This window comes from Haematobia irritans, chromosome 2 (genome assembly GCF_050003625.1).
Source record: "Haematobia irritans isolate KBUSLIRL chromosome 2, ASM5000362v1, whole genome shotgun sequence".
Lineage (NCBI taxonomy): Eukaryota > Metazoa > Arthropoda > Insecta > Diptera > Muscidae > Haematobia > Haematobia irritans.
In genome coordinates, this window is record NC_134398.1 from 116,718,420 (window position 1) to 116,741,337 (window position 22,918).

At 37.2% G+C, this 22,918-nt stretch overlaps 1 protein-coding gene across 1 annotated transcript in view; it reads left to right on the forward strand.

The window, feature by feature from the left end:
• fred (friend of echinoid) overlaps positions 1-19,915 on the forward strand; it is a 505,225-nt gene extending 485,310 nt beyond the window's left edge. The window contains exon 8 of the mRNA XM_075294791.1: positions 19,102-19,915. Within this exon, the coding sequence (XP_075150906.1) occupies positions 19,102-19,133 (32 nt within the window). The 3' untranslated portion in view covers positions 19,134-19,915. The remainder of the gene's footprint in view (positions 1-19,101) is intronic.
• The last annotated feature ends 3,003 nt before the right edge of the window (positions 19,916-22,918 follow it).

The following is a 22,918-nucleotide window of genomic DNA, read 5'->3' on the forward strand; positions in this document are numbered from 1 at the left end:
ATTTTGTAGAAGTCTATCAAATTCTGTCTAAATCGAGTGATATTTAAATGTATATATTTGGGACAAACCTTTATATATAGCCCCCAACACATTTAACGAATGTGATATGGTATCGAAAATTTAGATCTACAAAGTGGTGCAGGGTATAATATAGTCGGCCCCGCCCGACTTTAGACTTTCCTCACTTGTTTTTTACTAAAATTGTGTTCCACCCTAGTGCATTAGCCATCTTAAATTTTGTGTCTATAGATTTTGTAGAAGTCTATCAAATTCTTCCAAATCGAGGGATATTTAATTGTATGTATTTGGGACAAACCTTTATGTATAGCCCCCAACACATTTGACGGATGTGATATGGTATCGAAAATTTAGATCTACAAAGTGGTGCAGGGTATAATATAGTCGGCCCCGCCCGACTTTAGACTTTCCTTACTTGCTTTCATGTAATGTTTGTATATCGTGGAATAGTACTTTCTGTATTCACGGAGATATTGGTATGAGAAGAATGGTTATTGTGTCTACTTTCATGTGGTTCTAAGCTTAAATCCGTCACCGTCCGGCTTACGATGAAAAATTTCAAAAAATTCAGTGTTTTTAAAAATAACCAATTTTCAACTCGTAATATTTTAACAGGATCGGAATCCCTTTGGTATTGTAAACTAGATACGTTCCAAATTTTCGGGAAATGTAAATTAAGCTTGTTTGGTATCAATAATTAAGAAAACTTGTAATATGGAAATATCAAAAATGGAAGAAACACAAGTAGCAGATACGTCATGTGTACCCATTGGATGCTTGCGGGATATGAAATTAAAATTATAATAAAACCCGACTTGATCATACAGAGAAGGACTCGAGGATGCATAATATAACGGATGTTTTCAATAGAGCCACCTTTGTGCACAACTTAAGCAAATCAAGGTGAAACTCTGGCCTATATGGCCAATTAAGTGTATATCGGGTGAAAGATATATATGGTAGCTATATCTAAATCTGAACCGATTTCCACCAAATTTGGCACGTAAAGCGGAGTAAAACTTAGACCTCTGTGGTCACATGTGTCTAAATCGGGCGAAGGATATATGGGAGCTATTTCTAAATCGAAACCGATTTCAACCAAATTTAGCACATACGAAAATACTATCAATTTTACTCTTTGTGCAAAATTTGATTCAAATCAGGATGAAACTCTGGCTTCTTGGGTCTTATAAATGCATATCGAGAGACAGATATATATGGGAGCTATTCCTAAATCTGAAATGATTTCTTCAATAAGGTTCCATTATTATACCTAATATACATACATACAAAATTTGAAGTCGATTGGTCTAAAATTGCAATTATACATTGATTACAAAAATGGATTCACATTGCCTCTGTACTAACATATACTCCCAAACATATTCTGCCTCAAGCATATATATTTTCAGAATTTGTTCAAACACAAATGTTTGCGCTGTGCGAACATATTATGTTTCAACCTATTTATCTTTTTCCACTCTCTTGCTCTCTCTCTCTCTGACATTTCTAAACAAAGATATGTTTATACGAAATTTCTAAACTTTATATTTTTAACTCAAGATATATTATATTTAAGAAAATAATATATGTTCTAATTAACATATATATCCCCAACATGTTATACTAGTTTATGAACATTTTATGCTTGCACTTAGAAATAATGTGCTAAAAATTTGAGTTCCAAACATATAGTTTTTACACCGAAACAAATGGAAAACAGTCATTTTCGTCAGTGCAGGCAGACTGTTGCAGGGTATAAATATTAACGGTTACAGTGGACGCGTCAGTGGGCGGATCGATCTGAAAATTCCTATGAGCTCTTCTAACGTTATATCATTTTTCCCTCTGCAACCGGTCATTTGCCCCATAGTGGACATTTTTTTGGGGTCTAGATCCAGTACTTCTGGTAGGCATATATTCATGTTTAACTGAATATTTTATAGCTATTCTGTTTGTAATATACAAAATACATGTATGAATAGAAGGCCATCTCTAATGTACAACCATATTTACTTTGAAGAACCAGAACGCGTGGGTGTGCAAACTTGTGTGAAAATCAAAATTTATTTAGCGTTTTATTATATATATAATGGAAATCCAGTCATATTATGTTCGTTTTTTGTTCGTATTGTATTTCAACTGGCGTAACTCGATCCTATGCAAATATTGCAAAATAAAAAAAACTAACAATATTTAAATTCGATTTAATTTATTATTTCAATTACATTATATAAAAACATTAATAGTACTTATTCGGTGCTCAGTTACTAATATGAGCTCAGTTAAATGCCATTTATGAAAGATGCATGATATCACATTTCAAGTGTTATTATAATGGAAAGTGTTTGCTGAAGTCAAGTTTTTCATTTTGGAGTTTAGACGGAGAAAGTTGTACGGAGCACACTATTTTATAACAAACATGAACAATATGGATAATGCTTGGTATTGTGTGAAGTTTAATTAAATTGCAATAATTAAATTAGAATGAATAAAAGACCTTGAATTAAAACAAATTTATTTTAATAAAAATAAACAAAATTTGCTATTTATGGCCCTTTTATTGTTCAGCTTCCACTTAAAAATTAATCTTTATGAGCATTAATTTTTGTATTTTTTATCTGTAAAGGTTGTAAGGACGCCGTTTGGACTCGGCTATAAAAAGGAGGTCCCTTGTCATTGAGATTAACATGGAATCGGGCAGCATTCAGTGTTAAGAGAGAAGTTCACCACTGTGGTATCACAATGGACTAATAGTCTAAGTGAACCTGATACATCGGGCTGCCACATAACTTAACCTAACCTAAGGACCTAAAAGAGGATAGACTAAACGTAGCAAAACGTTATTCTACACCCAGAAAAAAGTGCCTTCGAAACTAGAGGAAAAAATGTTTATCAATTTAGTTTAGCCATTTTATTTCCATTAAGTTAAATTTGTATGTGAAATAAAAAAATGTACTTGTTTCAGTAAAAAACTCCTAAACTGAAAGCAGTTAGGAATAGTTCATTATCTAGAATAAGGCATGGCATTTTACTAATACTGTTTTCTTCGCTCGGTATAAGAATTTACTACTGAACAAGAAAATTTTATTCACTGATAACAAAGCACAAAAACCGAACTAAAACCAGGTTTCGTCAAATTTAGTAAAATTTCTTATGAAACGATAACACTGAATTCCTTTATTATAGAAAGCTTATCATAACATACATACGAATAACACTTGGCATAGAAAAAATATTTTAGTTCATTCGTACAAAGAAGTATTCAATCCTTTCAAAACTTAAGGAAACGCACTTGTTAGAATATAGCAAATTTTCCTATATTTCTTTTATCTACCTGTCATCGATGTAATCGATATGTTTGTGCGTGGGTTGTTTTTTTAGTTGGAAAATTTTTAAAGTTGGGGTATCACAAAAATGAATTTTGGAAGAGTACAATGTCCACAAATCAACTGCGTCTCGAGTTATAAACAGAGGATGTACCAAATCTGTGCACTGAGGTAGAAGAAAACCTAAGACGACGCCAGAAGAAGATCATATAATTAAATGAACTATGCAACAATTCAGTCAAATATCATCTAAAAGTGTCAAAAATTAAATTAAATTGGATATATCAACCGTAGCGGTCAAATGTAGAGCTTTAGAAGTCGGAGTGCAAATATACAAAAATGTCAAAAACCACATATTTCCAAGAAAAATAGGTTAGCGCGTCTTCAATTTTCACAAAAATATTTAGTAGAAATTTAGTAGGAAGGTTGAAAGGAAAGTCTTAATCCAAGAAATAAACAAGTATATACGGCCGTAAGTTCGGCCAGGCCGAATCTTATGTACCCTCCACCATGGATTGCGTAGGAACTTCTACTAAAGGCTGTCATCCACAATCGAATTACTTGGGTTGCGATAACACTTGCCGATGGCAAGGTATCGTAAAACTTTTTAACACTGTCTTCTAAATTGTAAGTTAGCCCATACGGGGTATATATTAAACAAAAAAAGGCCGATTAAATACGTATATAACCTAGTTTGACAAAATTTTCTATAGAAATGAAACCTTGAAAAAATTTTCTATAGAAATAAAATTTTGACAAAATTTTCTATAGAAATAAAAATTTGACAAAATTTTCTATAGAAATAAAAACTTGACAAAATTTTCTATAGAAATAAAATGTTGGCAAAATTTTCTATGGAAGTAAAATGTTGACAAAATTTTCTATAGCAATACAATTTTGGAAAAAATTTCTATAGAAATAAAATGTTGACAAAATTTTGTATAGAAATGAAATTTTGACAAAATTTTGTATAGGTTAGGTTAGGTTAGGTTTAAGTGGCAGCCCGATTAAATTTCAGACTCACTTAGACTATTCAGTCCATTGTGATACCACATTTAACTAAAAGTACCTATTACATATGGGCACTTCTAGTCTTAACCACTGAACCTTCTCTATTATTTACTTTTGTGGAACCAACCAGATTGCTCCAAAAACATTAACAAACTGCTTAAGTTAACGTTTTCCAGGTCAGCCAGTAATCTAAAGCTATATGCTCCTAAAATTCGCTTACGCCTTACACAAAAAGCAGGACACTCACACAAGAGGTGTTTAATTGATTCCTTTTCCTCCACGTCATGACAGCTTATACAATAGTCATTATACTTCGCACCTATAGTTTTTGCAAATTCGCCTATCAGGCAGCGACCCGTTATAGCAGATATTAGGAGTGCTATCTGACGCCTTGAGAACACTAGCATATCTTGTGTGCGGTTTAAGTTTAAATGGGGCCATATTTGCTTGGTGTCGTTACAACCCTTGCAATTTTCCCATCGAATATTGGCCATCATAACAGCCTTCTCACGCAGTAAGAGCTTAGAATATACTCCGAACCCCACTTGTCCATTCAATTTGGAGCCATCAGTATAGAAATCTATATATCTTTTATTCCCCGGGGTCTGTGTACACCACGCCTCACTGTTGGGAATTAGAGTTTCAAACTTTTTGTCGAAAAGTGGTTTTGCCAGGGTGTAATCCACTACGTTAGGCACATCTGGCATTAGGTTAAGGTTAGGTTAAAGTGGCAGCCCGATTAAGATTCAGGCTCACTTAGACTATTCAGTCCATTGTGATACCACATTAACTAAAAGTACCTATTACATATGGGCACTTCTAGTTTTAACCGCTGAACCTTCTTGATTATTTTTCTTTGTTGAACCAACCAGATTGTTCCAAAAATATTAGCAGACTGCTTAAGTTAACGTTTTCCAGATCCGCCAGTAATCTGAAGCTATATGCTCCTAAAAGTTGCTTGCGCTTTACACAAAATGCAGGACACTCACACAAGAGGTGTTTAATTGATTCTTTTTCCTCCGCATCAAGACAGCTCATACAATAGTCATTATACTTCGCGCCAATAGTTTTTGCAAAATCTCCTATCAGGCAGCGACCCGTTATAGCAGATATCAGGAGTGATATCTGACGTCTCGAGAACATTAGCATATCTAGTGTGCGGTTTAAGTTGAAATGGGGCCATATTTGCTTGGTGTCGTTACAACCCTTACAATTCTCCCATCGAACATTTGCCATCATAACAGCCTTCTCACGCAGCATGAGCTTGCAGGTAGCTAGGCGCATACCAACAAATTCTAGTTCCCCTGGAATATGTAAGGTAGTCCCTAGCCTTGCCAACTCATCCGCTTCGCAGTTCCCCGGTATGTTCCTATGGCCAGGCACCCATATTAGGTGAATATTGTACTGCTCAGCCATCTCAGTGAGAGATTTGCGGCAATCGATGGCCGTTTTCGAGTTGAGGAACACAGAGTCCAAGGATTTTATTGCAGGTTGACTGTCTGAGTATATATTAATGCCCACATTTTTTGGAACATTACTTCTCAGCCAATTCGCCACCTCTCTTATTGCTAATATTTCAGCCTGAAAAACACTACAGTGATCAGGTAATCTTTTCGCTATTCGAAGTTCCAGATCTTTAGAATATACTCCGAAACCCACTTGGCCATCCAATTTGGAGCCATCAGTGTAGAAATCTATATATCTTTTATTCCCCGGGGTCCGTGTACACCACGCCTCACTGTTGGGAATTAGAGTCTCAAACTTTTTGTCGAAAAGTGGGCTCGCCAAAGTGTAATCCACTACGTTAGGCACATCTGGCATTATTTTGAGGACCGAACTGTGACCGTAACTTTTTTCCGACCACAGCGATAGCTCGCGCAACCGCACAGCCGTTGTTGCAGCTGACTGTTTGGCCAAAATGTCTAAAGGCAATAGATTCAGTATGACATTAAGGGAGTTTGTTCCTGTCTTGCTGAATGCACCTGAGATACACAAGCACGCCATACGCTGAACTTTGTCTAAACTTGTCGGCTGGTGAAGTGCCGGCCACCAGACTACAACACCATATAGCATTATAGGTCTAACCACTGCCGTGTATAGCCAATGTACAATTTTTGGTTTTAGTCCCCACTTTTTCCCTATTGCCTTTTTGCACGAGTATAAAGCTACCGTTGCTTTCCTCGCCCTTTCTTCAATATTAAGCTTAAAGTTCAGCTTCCTGTCCAAAATAACGCCAAGGTATTTTGCACACTCCCTAAAGGGAATTTCAATACCCCCTAAGGAAATGGGCCTAACCGTGGGAGTTTTGCGATCTTTGCAGTACATGACTATTTCTGTCTTTGCAGGATTTACCCCAAGACCATTATCTTTCGCCCATTTCTCAGTCATCCGGAGGGCTCTCTGTATAATATCTCTAATTGTTGATGGGAATTTTCCCCTGACTGCTATCGCCACATCATCTGCGTATGCCACCACTTGTATCCTTTCTTTTTCTAGGGAAACCAGAAGGTCGTTTATAGCAACATTCCAAAGAAGAGGTGATAGAACTCCTCCTTGAGGAGTGCCTCTGTTCACATACTTTTGTATGTTTGCTTGTCCTAGTGTGGCTGAAATACGTCTCTTCATTAGCAGTTCGTCTAACAGCCTGAGTATACATGGATCAACATTCAGAGTTGTCAGTCCATTTAATATCGAGCTCGGATGGACATTATTGAACGCCCCTTCGATGTCTAGAAACGCCACGATTGTGTATTCTTTGACAGATAGTGAGCTTTCAATAAAGCTGACTAGTTCATGTAGTGCGGTCTCAGTAGACCTGCCCTTCGAGTATGCATGCTGTCGTTTCGAAAACAAACTTGAGTCGATGCTAGTTCTAAGATAAATATCTATCATCCTCTCCAGAGTCTTAAGTAGGAATGAGGATAAGCTGATTGGTCGGAAATCCTTCGCCCTCGAGTGAGAGGCTTTTCCCGCTTTAGGTATGAAAACGACTTTTGTTTCCCTCCACTTTCCTGGGATATATGATAAGTTGATACATCCTTTATATATCACCGACAACCAGGGGATAATTTTGTCAGTTACAGCTTGTAACTCCGCCGGAGTAATTCCATCAGGTCCAGGGGATTTGAATGGTCCAAAGCTATTTAGCGCCCATCTTATTCTAGTTTCCGATACAATTTCCTTGACAGGAAACGACCGCTGAGCAACTGTGGCACCGCCAGTACATGGTTCAACCGTTTGATTTCCGGGAAAATGTGTGTCCAATAGTACCTCCAGCGTCTCCTCACTGGACGTTGTCCAATTGCCCTCCGATGTTTTAATGAAACCTGGAGCGGAGTTGGTGGATGCTAGAACCTTCCGTAGTCTGGAAGCCTCGGACGTATTCTCAATACTGCTGCAGTAAGCATTCCAAGAGTTATGCTGAGCCTTTCTCAGTTCTCGCTTGTATCCTCTCAGATTCTTCTTGTAAGCGTCCCAGTCCTCAGGGGCTCTGGTGGACTTTGCCTTGTTAAAGAGCTTCCTGCAGGATTTCCTCATATTACTTAATTCCGTAGACCACCATGGTGGTCGATGTTTCCCCCTTGGCTTTCCTCTAGGGCATGCAGCTTTCAGTGAGATGTTGAAGGCCTTAGTAATCCGCTCCACTGCGTGTTCGATATCTTGCACATTTCTCATATTTGTCTCTGTTATTTCCGGTATCATCATATTGAACGATTCCCTATACCTATTCCAGTCAGCTTTCCTAACATTTGGCGGAAATATGATCTTGGTGATATGAACATCAAATTTGAAACTGATGTAGCGATGATCTGAGAAGCTGTGTTCACTTAAAACCTGCCACTCAGATATCATTTCATTCAGTTCTTGCGAGGCCAAGGTGATGTCCAAAACCTCTTGTCTGTTTTTAGTGACAAAGGTTGGGACATCTCCCTTGTTGCAAACTACCAGATTAGTACGCAAAATAAACTCTATTAGCGACTCTCCCCTTGCATTAGTATCACTACTTCCCCATATACTATGATGTGCATTCGCATCGCATCCCATAATGAGTTTCGTCTTTGTTTTCAGTGACTCCTCCACTAAGGTCTTAACGGCATATGGAGGCATCTCCCTGTCATGTCCCATGTAGACCGAAGATACCCAATATTTGCATTTGGCTATTTCTAAACTTGCAACGACAGTGTCTGTATTGCACATTGAAGGAAGCAGAAACAAATTGAGCTCGTTTTTAGCAATTATACAGGCTCGATTTATATCATTACCAGTATACTGCAATAGTTTGAACCCCGGAGTACTTAATTCACATATTTTGTTTTTATAAACATATGGTTCTTGAATAAGAACTATATCTATGTCCCCTTTCATCAGGAGAACTTTTAAGGCAGCACATGCAGCCTTACAATGATGAAGATTTATCTGGAGGATCCGTAGGACCATCGAGATTTTCAACAACCGTCACATCAGCCGCTTCAATCGAGTCATCAAGAATGTCCTGTTCAGAGATATCGGTGACTCTCGCAATAACCATAGGTTCAACTTTGGTGAGTTCTGAGGCAGTAGAAGCCTCCTCACGCATACGGTATCTATCCATGTCTTCAAATGTCTTGGTATCCCCCTCGACTTCGCAAGAGGATCCGCTTACTTCTGATTCAGACAGAGGCTTGTCCATTTCTGAATCCTTTAGCTGATCGTTTTTATACACCTTCATTTGGATATAATGAAAGCCATAACATACACGGCCCTGGGACTTTGCTAGATGTGGCAAAGACTGAGTGTTCAATATAAACACTGCATGCCGTCTTGGCCCATCCACTTCATCCAAACGGCCAACCTTCCAATCAGCTGTTGGAAGATCTGGATTGCATTGTTTCAGTCTATTTAAAATAGATTCAGGGTCAGGAGGGTTTGCAGGTATCCACGCATGTGCTCTTGGTCTAGCCGGTATGTCTTTCTTCTCGACTAACTCTAGAGCAGCTCCTTCCCAAACTTCACCAATTAATATCAGAGCAGCTTTAAAACATTCTATAGACCTCTGGTCCTCAAATGCGACTAGCTTAAATCGTCCTTGATACCAACCAGCCTCTTGGTGTCGAGGATCTGGGCCGGGAAACTTTTCCAGCACCTGTGAGTAGACGCCAGACAAAGCATTCTCAATTTCCCCCCATTTTTGCTTTGGAACCATACCGTCCAATGCTCCTTTATTTATGATAGCCATCACAAGGCTGTCTTTAGCAACTGAGGCAAACGATCGTTGATCCCTTTTGGAGGATGGCAGCTCATCCGGTGATCGTTCCCTTTTTCCAGCCTCAAGAATTCCTTGAGCCCATTTTAAGGAATCGCTTTGTTTAGCCGACAACGTGCTTGGGTCGACTGATCCTAATTTCTTTAGGATAAACAAAGCATTTCTGCGTTCTTTGAATCTCTTTCGTGAGGGATTACCTCCTTTTGATGCCGTTACCTTGAAAAAGGTCCGACTTGTCAAATTGTCGCCACCTGTCGACCCGTCTACAGGTCGACTAATTGGGCCTAACTCTTGGTCATTGCCCAAATTTATAACTTCAGTCGATACCCGTCCACTGGGCCCTGAAGTTAGCAACCCAGTGGATGTCTTTGAATTTCTCTGCATGGTGGCCTAATATCCCACCACACTTGAAATTCGTAGTAGGTACTTATTACGATGATTTTATCCGCTATTAAAAAACACGTCCGTTCCGTTCGACGGTTGAAAAAACAAACCCACATCTGGCATTACTTTGAGGACCAAACTATGACCGTACATTTTTTCCGACCACAGCGATAGCTCGCGCAACCGCACAGCCGTTGTTGCAGCTGACTGTTTAGCCAAAATGTCTAAAGGCAATAGATGTAGCATGACATTAAGGGAGTCTGTTCCTGTCTTACTAAATGCGCCTGAAATACATAAGCTCGCCATACGCTGAACTTTATCTAAACAAGTCGGTTTCTGAAGTGCCGGCCACCAGACTACAACACCATATAGCATTATAGGTCTAACCACTGCCGTGTATAGCCAATGCACAATTTTTGGTCTTAGTCCCCACTTTTTCCCTATTGCCTTTTTGCACGAGTACAAAGCTACCGTGGCTTTTCTCGCCCTCTCTTCAATATTAAGCCTAAAATTCAGCTTCCTGTCCAAAATAACGCCAAGGTATTTTGCACACTCACCAAAGGGAATTTCAGTACCCCCTAAGGAAATGGGCCTAACCTTGGGAGTTTTGCGATCTTTGCAGTACATAACTATTTCTGTCTTTGCTGGATTTACACCAAGACCATTATCTTTCGCCCATTCCTCAGTCATCCGGAGAGCTCTCTGTATAATATCTCTGATTGTGGATGGGAATTTTCCCCTGACTGCTAGCGCCACATCATCTGCGTATGCCACCACTTTTATCCTTTCTTTTTCTAGAGAAACCAGAAGGTTGTTTATGGCAACATTCCAAAGAAGAGGTGATAGAACTCCTCCTTGGGGAGTGCCTCTGTTCACATACCTTTGTATGTTTGCTTGCCCTAGTGTGGCTGAAATACGTCTCTTTATTAGAAGTTCGTCTAACAGCCTAAGTATACCTGGATCAACATTCAGAGTTGTCAGTCCATTTAAATCGAGCTCGGATGGACATTATTGAACGCCCCTTCGATGTCTAGAAACGCCACGATTGTGTATTCTTTGACAGATAGTGAGCTTTCAATAAAGCTGACCAGTTCATGCAATGCGGTCTCAGTAGACCTGCCCTTCGAGTATGCATGCTGTCGTTTCGAGAGCAAACTTGAATCCACGCTAGTTCTAAGATACATGTCTATCATCCTCTCCAGGGTCTTAAGTAGGAATGAGGATAAGCTGATTGGTCGGAAATCCTTCGCACTCGAGTGAGAGGCTTTTCCTGCTTTAGGTATGAAGACGACTTTTGTTTCCCTCCACTTTTCTGGAATATATGCTAAGTTTACACATTGTTTATATATCACCGTCAACCAGGGGATAATTCTTTCAGCCACTGCCTGTAACTCCGCCGGAGTAATTCCATCAGGTCCGGGGGATTTGAATGGTCCAAAGCTATTTAAAGCCCATCTTATTCTAGATTCCGACACAATTTTCTCGATAGGAAACGATCGCTGAGCCTCTGTTACACCGCCGGAACATGGTTCAACCGTCTGATTTCCAGGGAAGTTTGTGTCCAAAAGTACCTCCAACGTCTCCTCACTGGACGTTGTCCAATTTCCCTCCGATGTTTTAATGAAACCTGGAGCGGTGTTAGTGGATGCTAGTACCTTCCGTAGTCTGGAAGCCTCTGACGTATTCTCAATACTGCTACAGTAATCATCCCAAGAGTTTTGTTGAGACCTTCTCAGTTCTCGTTTATATCCTCTCAGATTCATCTTGTAAGTATCCCAATCCTCCGGAGCTCTTGTGGACTTTGCTTTGTTAAAGAGCTTCCTGCAGGATTTCCTCATATTACTTAACTCCGTAGTCCACCATGGCGGCCGATTTTTTCCCCTTGGCTTTCCTCTAGGGCAAGCAGCTTTCAGTGAAATGTTGAAGGCCTTAGTAATCCGCTCCACTGCGTGTTCGATATCTTGCACAGTGCTCATATTTGTCTCCGGCATTTCCGGTATCATCAAATTGAACGATTCCCTATACCTATTCCAATCAGCTTTCCTAACATTTGGCGGAAATATGGTCTTTGAAGTACGAACAGCCAATCTGAAACTGATGTAGCGATGATCTGAGAAGCTGTGTTCCCTCAAAACTTGCCACTCAGATATCTTATCATTCAGTTCCGGAGAGGTCAACGTTACGTCCAAAACCTCTTGTCTGTTCCTGGTGACGAAGGTTGGTGCATCTCCCTTATTGCAAACTACCAGGTTAGTACGCAAAATAAACTCTATTAGCGACTCTCCCCTTGCATTAGTATCACTACTTCCCCAAATACTATGATGTGCATTTGCATCGCATCCCATAATGAGTTTTGTCTTTGTTTTTAGTGACTCCTCAACTAAGGTCTTAACGGCACAGGGTGGCATCTCCCTATCATGTCCCATGTAGACCGAAGATACCCAAAATTTACATGTGAATATCTCTAGACTGGCTACGACAGTGTCTGCATTGCTCAATGAAGGAAGCAGAAACAAGTTTAGTTCGTTTTTAGCAATTATACATGCTCGATTTATATCGTTACCGGTATTATGCAAAAGTTTGAAACCCGGAGTGCTTAATTCACAGATCTTGTTCTTATATATGTATGGTTCTTGAATAAGAACTATATCTATGTCTCCTTTCATCAGGAGAACTTTTAAGGCAGCACAAGCGGCCTTACAATGGTGAAGATTTATCTGGAGGAACCGTAGAACCATCCAAATTTTCAACCACCGTCACATCAGCCGCTTCAATTGAGTCATCAAGGGCTTCCTCTTCACAGATCTCGGTGACTCTCGCAACAATCTGCGGTTCAGCTTTGGCGAGGCTTGAGCCTGTAGAAACTTCCCGCATATGATTTTCGCCATAGTCTGCAGGTTTTATGTCTCCTTCGGCTTCGCTAGGAGATTTTTTCACTGCTGACTCTACCGGAGGCTTGTCCGTTTCGGTATCCTTTGGCTGATCGCTTTTGTATACCTTCATATGGATATCATGAAAGCCATAACTTACGCGTCCTTGGGTCTGGGCTAGATGTGGCAGCGACTCTATGTTTAATATAAACACCGCATGTCGTCTTGGTCCATCCACCTCACCCAAACGACCAACCTTCCAATCGGCGGTTGGAAGATCTGGGTTACATTCTTTTAGTCTCTCTAGTATTGACTCAGGATCAGGAGGGTTTGCCGGTATCCATGCATGTGCTCTAGGTTTAGCCGGTATGTCTTTTTTATCGACTAACTCCAAAGCGGCTCCTTCCCAAACTTCACCAATTAGCATCAATGCAGCTTTAAAGCAATCCATAGACCTCTGGTCTGCAAAAGCTATTAACTTATATCGTCCTTGATGCCATCCAGCATCTTGCCGTCGAGGACTTGGTCCGGGAAACTTTTTTCGCACCTCTGAGTAGACACCAGACATCGCGTTCTCAATTTCCCGCCATTTTTGCCTTAGAATCATACCGTCCAATGCGCCTTTATTAATAATAGCCATCACAAGGCTGTCTTTTGCAACTGAGGCAAACGATCTTTGATCCCGTTTAGAGGATGGTAGCTCATCCGGTGATCGTTCCCTTTTTCCAGCTTCAAGAATTCCTTGAGCCCATTTCAAGGAATCGCTTTGCATGGCCGACAACGTGCTTGGGTCGACTGATCCTAATTTCTTTAGGATAAACAAAGCATTTCTTCGTTCCTTGAATCTCTTTCGAGAGGGATTGCCTCCTTTTGACGTCGTCACCTTAGAAAAGGTTCGACTTGCCAAAGTGTCACCGCCAGTCGACCCGTCTACAGGTCGACTAATTGGGCCTGACTCTTGGTCGCTGCCCAAATTTATAACTTCAGTCGTTACCCGTCCACTGGGCCCTGAAGTTAGCAACCCAGTGGATGACTTTGAATTTCGCTGCATGGTGGTTTATTATTTCCACCACACGTGAAATTCGTAATAAGTACTTATTACGATGAAATACTCCGCTATTAGAAAACACGTCCGTTCAGTTCGACGGTTGTATAGAAATAAAATGTTGACAAAATTTTCTACAGAAATAAATTTTTTACAAAATTTTCTATAGAAATAAAATTTTGACAAACATTTCTATAGAAATAAACTTTTGACAAAACTTTCTATAGAAATGAAATTTTAACAAAACTTTCTATAGTAATAAAATTTGACAACATTTTCTATGGAAATAAAGTTTTGGTAGATTACAAAACTTTCTATAGTAATAAAATTTGACAAAATTTTCTATGGAAATAAAGTTTTGGTAGATTATTTTTGGCGATATGGATCAATTTTTGTGTAATAAGTCATCGGCTATATATAACTAAAGACCGATATGGACCAATTTTTACATGGCTGTTAGAGGCCATATATTGACAAAATGTACCAAATTTCAACCGTATCGGATGACTTTTGCTCCTCCAAGAGGTTCCGGACGTCAAATCTGGGGACGGTTTATATGGGAACTATATATAATTATGGACCGATATGGACCAATTTTTGCATGGTTGTTAGAGACCATATACTAACACCATGTACCAAATTTCAACTGGATCGGATGAATTTTGCCCCTCCAAGAGGCTCCGGAGGTCAAATCTGGGGATCGGTTTATATGGGGGCTATATATAATTATGGACCGATATGGACCAATTTTTGCATGGTTGTTAAAAACCGTATACTAAGACCACGTACTAAATTTCAACCGGATCGGATGAATTTTGCTCCTCCAAGAGGCTCCGATGGTCAAATCTGGGGATCGGTTTGTATGGGAGCTATATATAATTATGGACCGATATGGACCAATTTTTGCATGGTTGTTAGAGGCCGTATACTAACATCAGGTACCAAATTTCAACCGGATCGGATGAATTTTGCCCCTCCAAAAGTCTCCGGAGGTCAAATCTGGGATCGGTTTATATGGGGGCTATATATAATTATGGACCGATATGGACCAATTTTTGCATGGTTGTTAGAGACCATATAATAACATCAGGTACCAAATTTCAATCGGATCGGATGAATTTTGCCCCTCCAAGAGGCTCCGGAGGTCAAATCTGGGGATCGGTTTATATGGGGGCTATATATAATTATGGACCAATATGGACCAATTTTTGCATGGTTGTTAGAGACCGTATACTAAGACCACGTACCAAATTTCAACCGGATCGGATGAATTTTGCTGCTCCGGGAGGCTCCCCAAGCCAAATTTGGGGATCGGTTTATATGGGGGCCATACGTAAACGTGGTCCGATATGGCCCATTTTCAATACCATCCTGCCTACATCAATAACTACTACTTGTGCCAAGTTTCAAGTCGATAGCTTGTTTCGTTCGGAAGTTAGCGTGATTTCCACAGACGGACGGACAGCCGGACAGACGGACGGACGGACGGACAGACGGACGGACGGACATGCTTAGATCGACTCAGAATTTGACCACGATCCAGAATATATATACTTTATGGGGTCTTAGAGCAATATTTCGATGTGTTACAAACGGAATGACAAAGTTAATATACCCCCATCCTATGGTGGAGGGTATAACCTTACGTCAATCATAGTGGGAGCAATATTATAGTCTGGGGGTGTTTTTATGGACAAGTTATTGGGCCGATTCATAGAGGCGAAGGTATTATGCTACAAAAACATTTTGTCCCAAGTGATATTGCCAAAAGCATTCCGGGAAATGCCATCTGAATGGATCATTCAGCTCGATCATGGCCTCCAAAACACGTGTAAGGTGGTAAACCAAATGAATTCCTATGAAAAATTGCGGGTGCTTGACTGAACTGTTCAGTCGCCTAATGTAAAGGTCATAAAATAACCTTGGCCTGCCACAAACTATGACTTTTGCGACATACGATTATGACGGTATAATACGTATGTCGCAAAAGTCGTAAACCTAATGTAAAACACCCAATTTTGAATTAAAGAAATTGTGAATATATTTTAATTTTATTTAGTTAGGCTCCCCGATAAATGGGATGCAAAAAATGCTTTATATTGTATTTATTCAAAAATCTACTAGTTTTACATCTTTCATTCGCAACTTCAAGCTATTCTTGGTTTGCGTGGCCTATAATGTCCACCCAAGCCTTAGTTGCATCATGGAATGACTAGCTAAAATTTTAAAATTTTTAAATAGTATGGAAAAAGTGATTTTATAAAATTCTCTCTAAACAAATATTTACTTATGCAAGGCTTAAGTAGGTTTCTTTCCAGTTTCTTCACAAATATTGGAAAGAAAGGATGAGCGAATGACCGTCAAGTTTACTGCACCATCAAATAGTTCATAGTAAGTGTGGCTTGAAATACCCAGCAAAAAAGCGTCGCCAAAAAGTAATGAAAATATTCGTTTTGGATCCGGAAGTGGTGCAAAATTGACGCAGAAGCGATGAATTTAGCATGGGCTTGTCATAGGACGTAAGTCCTCCATTTCAACAGCCGTTGCAATGAATTTGCATCACTTCTTTAGGTGTGATCCGAATTCAATGATGTAAATTAAAAAATTCTGTGATATTTTGTCAAATAAAGATGTTTTGGAATTTGTTATAATTTTTAATGGATTCTAACGCTTGTCGGAAACGTTTGACCTCAAATATTTACAAAAATTCACAATTTTTTCAGATTGGATTTAGCATTTTTTTTTTTGAGAAAATTTTAATGATTTGTACCATTTTATGAATTCTTACTCTGTTGTTAACCTATTTGAAACAAAAAAGTTAAAATTACCCATTACAAGTATGAAAAAAGCCAAGTTATAAAAAATTTAATTAAAAGAACTTCCTGGTTAGTTAAAATAAAGAACATCAGTGGGAGTGCATCTTCTGGAAGTGATTTTAAAGTTGTGCCTTTGGAAGAACTTCCAAATTTTTTTGCTGGGTAACTCTATTCCCAAGAATAGAGTTAGAGAGTATTAACGTGTTTAAAGTTATTAAACACGTTATTAACTTTATGAACATTCCGGAGATTTAAAATCATTTGCTACTTTTTCTACATTTACGACGCGTATGTGACGTTTACGACGTTCACAACTTTGCGACAGTCGCAAACCTAAAATAGCTTGATACAGACCATCTCTGTGTATCACCAAATTATCAAAAAAAAAAAATACAAACCCCTCATGTATTAACTGATCCTTTTAAAATGTAGCATATGACAATACTACGCCACACTTCTTTGATGTGTATATCGGTCCAGATCTAAATAAAGTTTCCATAAATTTGTCCCGCTCATAAGTACGAACATAGTACGAACATACAATAAAAATGCGATGCAACAGCTATATTGTATAAAAGTTGGGTTTATCTCCCAAACTTTTTTAATAATACCCAACCCATCGGTTATCAAAATTAACCGGAAACATTTATAGTTTAACATAAATAAACATTTTTTTATTCAATAAAATAAAAAATAAAAATAAAAAATTGCTTACATTTCACGTCATATTCATAGAAAAGCATAATTTGCATTAAAAAAACAAGTAAGAAAAGTCTAAAGTCGGGCGGGGCCGACTATATTATACCCTGCACCACTTTGTAGATCTGAATTTTCGATTCCATACCACATCCGTGTTGGGGGCTATATTTAAAGGTTTGTCCCAAATACATACATTTAAATATCACTCGATCTGGACAGAATTTGATAGACTTCTACAAAATCTATAGACTCAAAATTTAAGTCGGCAAATGCACTATGGTGGAACACAATGTTAGTAAAAAAATATGGGAAACATCTAATTATACAATTTTAAATCATTTAAATCTGAAGCAATTTAAGGAAACTTCGCAAAAGTTTATTTATGATTTATCGCTCGATATATATGCATTAGAAGTTTAGGAAAATTAGAGTCATTTTTACAACTTTTCGACTGAGCAGTGGCGATTTTACAAGGAAAATGTTGGTATTTTTACCATTTTTGTCGAAATCAGAAACACATATGTATTGGAGCTATATCTAAATCAGAACCGATTTCAATAAAATTTGCCACACTTGACTATAGTACTAATTGTTCTACTTGTGCAAAATTTTAGACAAATTAGGGTAAAACACTAGCTTCTGGGGCCATATAAGTCCATATCGGGTGAAATATATATATGGGAGCTATATCTAAATTTGAACCGATTTCTTCCAAAATCAATAGGGTTCTATTCTGAGCCAAAACACATACTTGTGCCAAATTTGAAGTCGATTGGACTAAAACCTAGACTTTGATTACAAAAATGTGTTCACGGACAGACGGACATGGCTATATCGACTCAGGATCCCACCCTGAGCACTTTTTCCAAAGACACCATGTGTCTATATCGTATCCTTCTGGGTGTTGCAAACATATGCACTAACTTATAATACCCTGTTCCACAGTGTGGCGCAGGGTATAACAAAATAGTTCATATTTTCCTAAAATGGCAGAAGTTTGCTTAAATTGAGTTCATAAGTCTCTCAAATGAGTAACCCAGCAACTTTTCGACTGAGCAGTGGCGATTTTACAAGGAAAATGTTGGTATTTTTACCATTTTTGTCGAAATCAGAAACACATATGTATTGGAGCTATATCTAAATCTGAACCGATTTCAATAAAATTTGCCACACTTGACTATAGTACTAATTGTTCTACTTGTGCAAAATTTTAGACAAATTAGGGTAAAACACTAGCTTCTGGGGCCATATAAGTCCATATCGGGTGAAATATATATATGGGAACTATATCTAAATCTGAACCGATTTCTTCCAAAATCAATAGGGTTCTATTCTGACCCAAATTAGGAACATGTGCCAAATTTGAAGGCGATTGGACTTAAATTGCGACCTAGACTTTGATCACAAAAATGTGTTCACAGACAGACGGACGGACGAACGGACGGAGATGGTTATATCGACTCAGGGACCCACCCTGAGCATTATTGCCAAAGTCACCATGTGTCAATCTCGTATCCTTCTGGGTGTTGCAAACATATGCACTAACTTATAATACCCTGTTCCACAGTGTGGCGCAGGGTATAAAAACAACACCGCAAGCGTATATTGATAAGATTATTTTATGAATTGTCATTGTGATAATCAAACAAGTTTTCTAACACCTCATTATTTATTTCTTTCATTTCAGCTGATGTCATACCCGAGACGACAGCAAACTAAATGCTCATATTTAGGTTAAAGGAACAATTTTTTGTCATCAATATTATTTCAATTGCAAAATCAACATGGAATTTGAGTAAAAACAATAGAAGAGTTACAATGCAAAGTGTGAAAAATTCAATTATTGGAATACAAACTGTTATGGTAACTCATATAAGTCAACCCTTTTCATTCCTTTAAACATAAAACAAAAACAAACTTAAATTGACCAAAGACTTCATACCGAGGCGTGAATTGAAAATGAAACCAATACAGAAATACTCAAATACTTGGGATGTTATATAAACAATTTATTTATAATGTATTATAAGTAAACTGAAATCGAGTATTAATAAAATATATACAAGTAAATTAGTTTCTCCAAAATTAAAATAATTTATGAATAGATGTACTTTTGTAGCTAGATTTCAAATTGTTTCAAACATGCACTGTAAATTAATATGAAATACAAACAAAATCATTCGATTAACAGACACACACACAAAATTACATACGAACAAATACTTCTACTCATATACATGAGAAAGAGTAATTGTATATCCTTGCGTTTATTTTATGGTGTAATTAATTTGATATCGATACTCACTAACACAAATCCATGAACATACACACATCCATTTAAGATTATATCCCCAATGGCGTATACGTTATTTCTAATACATACATACATAGAAACGAAAAAAAAGAAAAAAATATATATAAACATATTTGTAGACTGATTTCATTTGAAATGATCCACTTTAGCAATTTAATTTAATTGTAATTATCCCATATTTATTTGATTACCCATATCTATAGATGCATATGCATATACATAAAATATCAATACATGTATTTGTATGCAATCATTGTTATATAGAATTGCGTCCATTATGTTTATTATTATTATTATTATTGATGTGGGCATACCGATTACTTTAATATGATTATTGGGTTACTTTTGCTTAACCCTGGGCACTTAGAATAATTAAAATTATTTTCAACCGCAAATACTTTTAAAATGAAATTAAACATACCTATTTCAAGAGATTATTTTTTACTTTCCATGCTTTGGTTTAATATGTTACTAAATCCAAAAAGGAAAAGAAGAACTTCATAGGCTTAATAAATAAAGGGCAATAAGAATCAATTCCGATGGTGTAAACATAAATAAAAATCCCAACATCGGGTAAAAAAAGGCACAGATAATGGAGGAGAATGATTTGTTTTATTTTTATATTGAAATCAAGTTCGATGGTTAGCCATACAAAACATCAACCTCTGACACATACTTTATAATGGTCACTGTTTCTAAGTTCAATTGAGCTAAATCAGCCATCTACCTCCCTTTATAACGTAATTTATATTGAATTAGGCAAGCTGATATGTTTCCCATTTAACATTTATGTACGAATTAAAAAATGATTTAATTATTTTATACTACACTATAGAAAAAGTTTCGTTATATTAACGAAATGTGTCATTAAATGTAAGCCAATGAAACGAATTCGTTAATACAACAAAATTGTTCGTTATTATAACGAATTTTCTGTTAATAAATGTTTCGTCCTATCAATGAACATTTTCGTTGGCTCCATTTAATGAAATTTTCTCAATTTTAATAAATTTTTTTACACAAAAAAAAATTGAAAGGAAATTTAAATTAAAATATTTTACTAATAGCTCCATAAAAATAATAATAAGTTAATACTTTTTTCAAATTGAAGAAAATTAATTAAAAATAATATTTCGGAACAATGGAGTTAAAAATTTTCTATAACGCTACACGCTTGTGCGAATTCCGAACAGTATTTTGTGTGAATTTTGAATTTAGTCAAATTATGTGCTTCATTTGTATAAAACTATTTTTTTTATTTTTAAAAGAGAAAGCAATATATAAATTAAGAAAATGTGAGCAACATTTGCCAATATTTTACTGAATTGAAATAATTTTCATTAATTTTCGTTGACTTTTTTTTTAAGGCAGAATCTACAAATTTAATTTCATAGCAACTACCCAGCAAAAAAAGAGCTTCCAAAAAAGTAGTTTGGATCCCCAATCTGTGATCCGGAAGTAGTGCAAACTTGGATCATCTCCAATGAATTTTATGCGGGCTTGTCATAGGACGGAAGTACTCCCTTTTTGGATCCTTTGCATTACTTTAGAAGTTGTGCCCTGGAAGTTAATTTGAATGAAGAAATTTAAAAAGCAAAAAAAAAATTTTTCAAGCAATTTCACTTTTTTTTCAACCATATGTTTTATTACACTATTATTTTCCTATTATCTAATTTTTACAAACTTTTTCGCTCCGACCAGGGGTTGAACCTGGGTTTGCTGGCACCATAACAGAACGCCTTAGCACACTCAGCCACAAACGCCTTTGAATATAAAGCGTCGAAAGGTCAATTCAAATGTGTGTGATATGTTCGTAATACGACACCAAGGAATAACATTCTAATTGCTTCTCGAGAAGTTCTTTATTAGTATGAACGAAAAAATATGAAACGCAGGTTCAAATCTCACCAGCGGCAATTTTTTTATCAAATATTTTTCAAAAAAAATATTTTTTTATGTTATGCATCCTTTTTATTTTTTATTTTCGGCATATATTTTCGTATAAATATATTTTTTCATTACAAATCACCAAAAAAAATTAAAAATTCTCGTAATTTGCAAAATCTTCTCAAAAGAACTTCCATGGAAGCGAAAAAGTCAAACGGCACAGGTTCAAATCCCAGCGGGCATGAAATTTATTTTTTTTATTATTATTTTTTTACCTTTTTATTAATTTTCTATTTTTTTTTTTTTATTTTTTATTAGTTTTCTATTTTTTAAATTTAATTGTCCATAATTTGCACTTAAAGTACCCTGATTGCGTTCTTTCTAATACTTGTCCAAAAGGACTGCATCGCAAGTAGAAACAAATCATTGGGGGATCCCAAGATGCGCTTTAGAAGAAATGTTTGTGCACTTGTCCAAAAGGACTGCATCGGAAGTGGAAAAAAATCATTGGGGGATCCCACGATGCTCTTTAGAAGTATTTTTTGTGGACTTGTCCAAAAGGACTGCATCGGAAGTTGAAGAAACTCGATGGGGGATCCTGGGATGGGCTTTAAAAGAAATGTTTGTGGAACAACTTCCAATTTTTTTTGCTGGGTATATGTTATTTTCCATATTAATTTATTTGCTTCTTTCTTAAATAATTCTTCTTCTAATATCAAATCACTAACTAATACGTAAATAATCAGGTCTTTCAATTTGCAGTCTCATTGGAACATTGTTTCACTCATATTCTCAAACAGACTGGCTGGCTTTTATCTTCAATCGCAGAATGAACATTAAAATTGTATTTCTATACTCATAGAATGGGTGGTATATTAACTTTGTCATTCTATTTGTAACCCATCGATATATTGGTCTCAGACCCCATAAAATTATTATATATATCGGGTCGTAATGAAATTCTGAGTCGATCTAGCAATGTCCGCCCGTATGTCTGATGAAATCACGCTAACTTCTGAACGCAACAAGCTATCTACTTGAAACTTTGCATAAGTACCCAGCAAAAAAGCGTCGCCAAAAAAGTAATGAAAATGTTCTTTCTGGATCCGGAAGTGGTGCAAAATTGACGCAGAAGCGATGAATTTAGCATGGGCTTGTCATAGGACGGAAGTCCTCCATTTCAACAGCCGTTGCACTGAATTTGCATCACTTCTTTAGGTGTGATCCGAATTCAATGTTTTGGATGTAAATTAAAAAATTCTGTGATATTTTGTCAAATAAATAATTTTTATAATTTTTAATG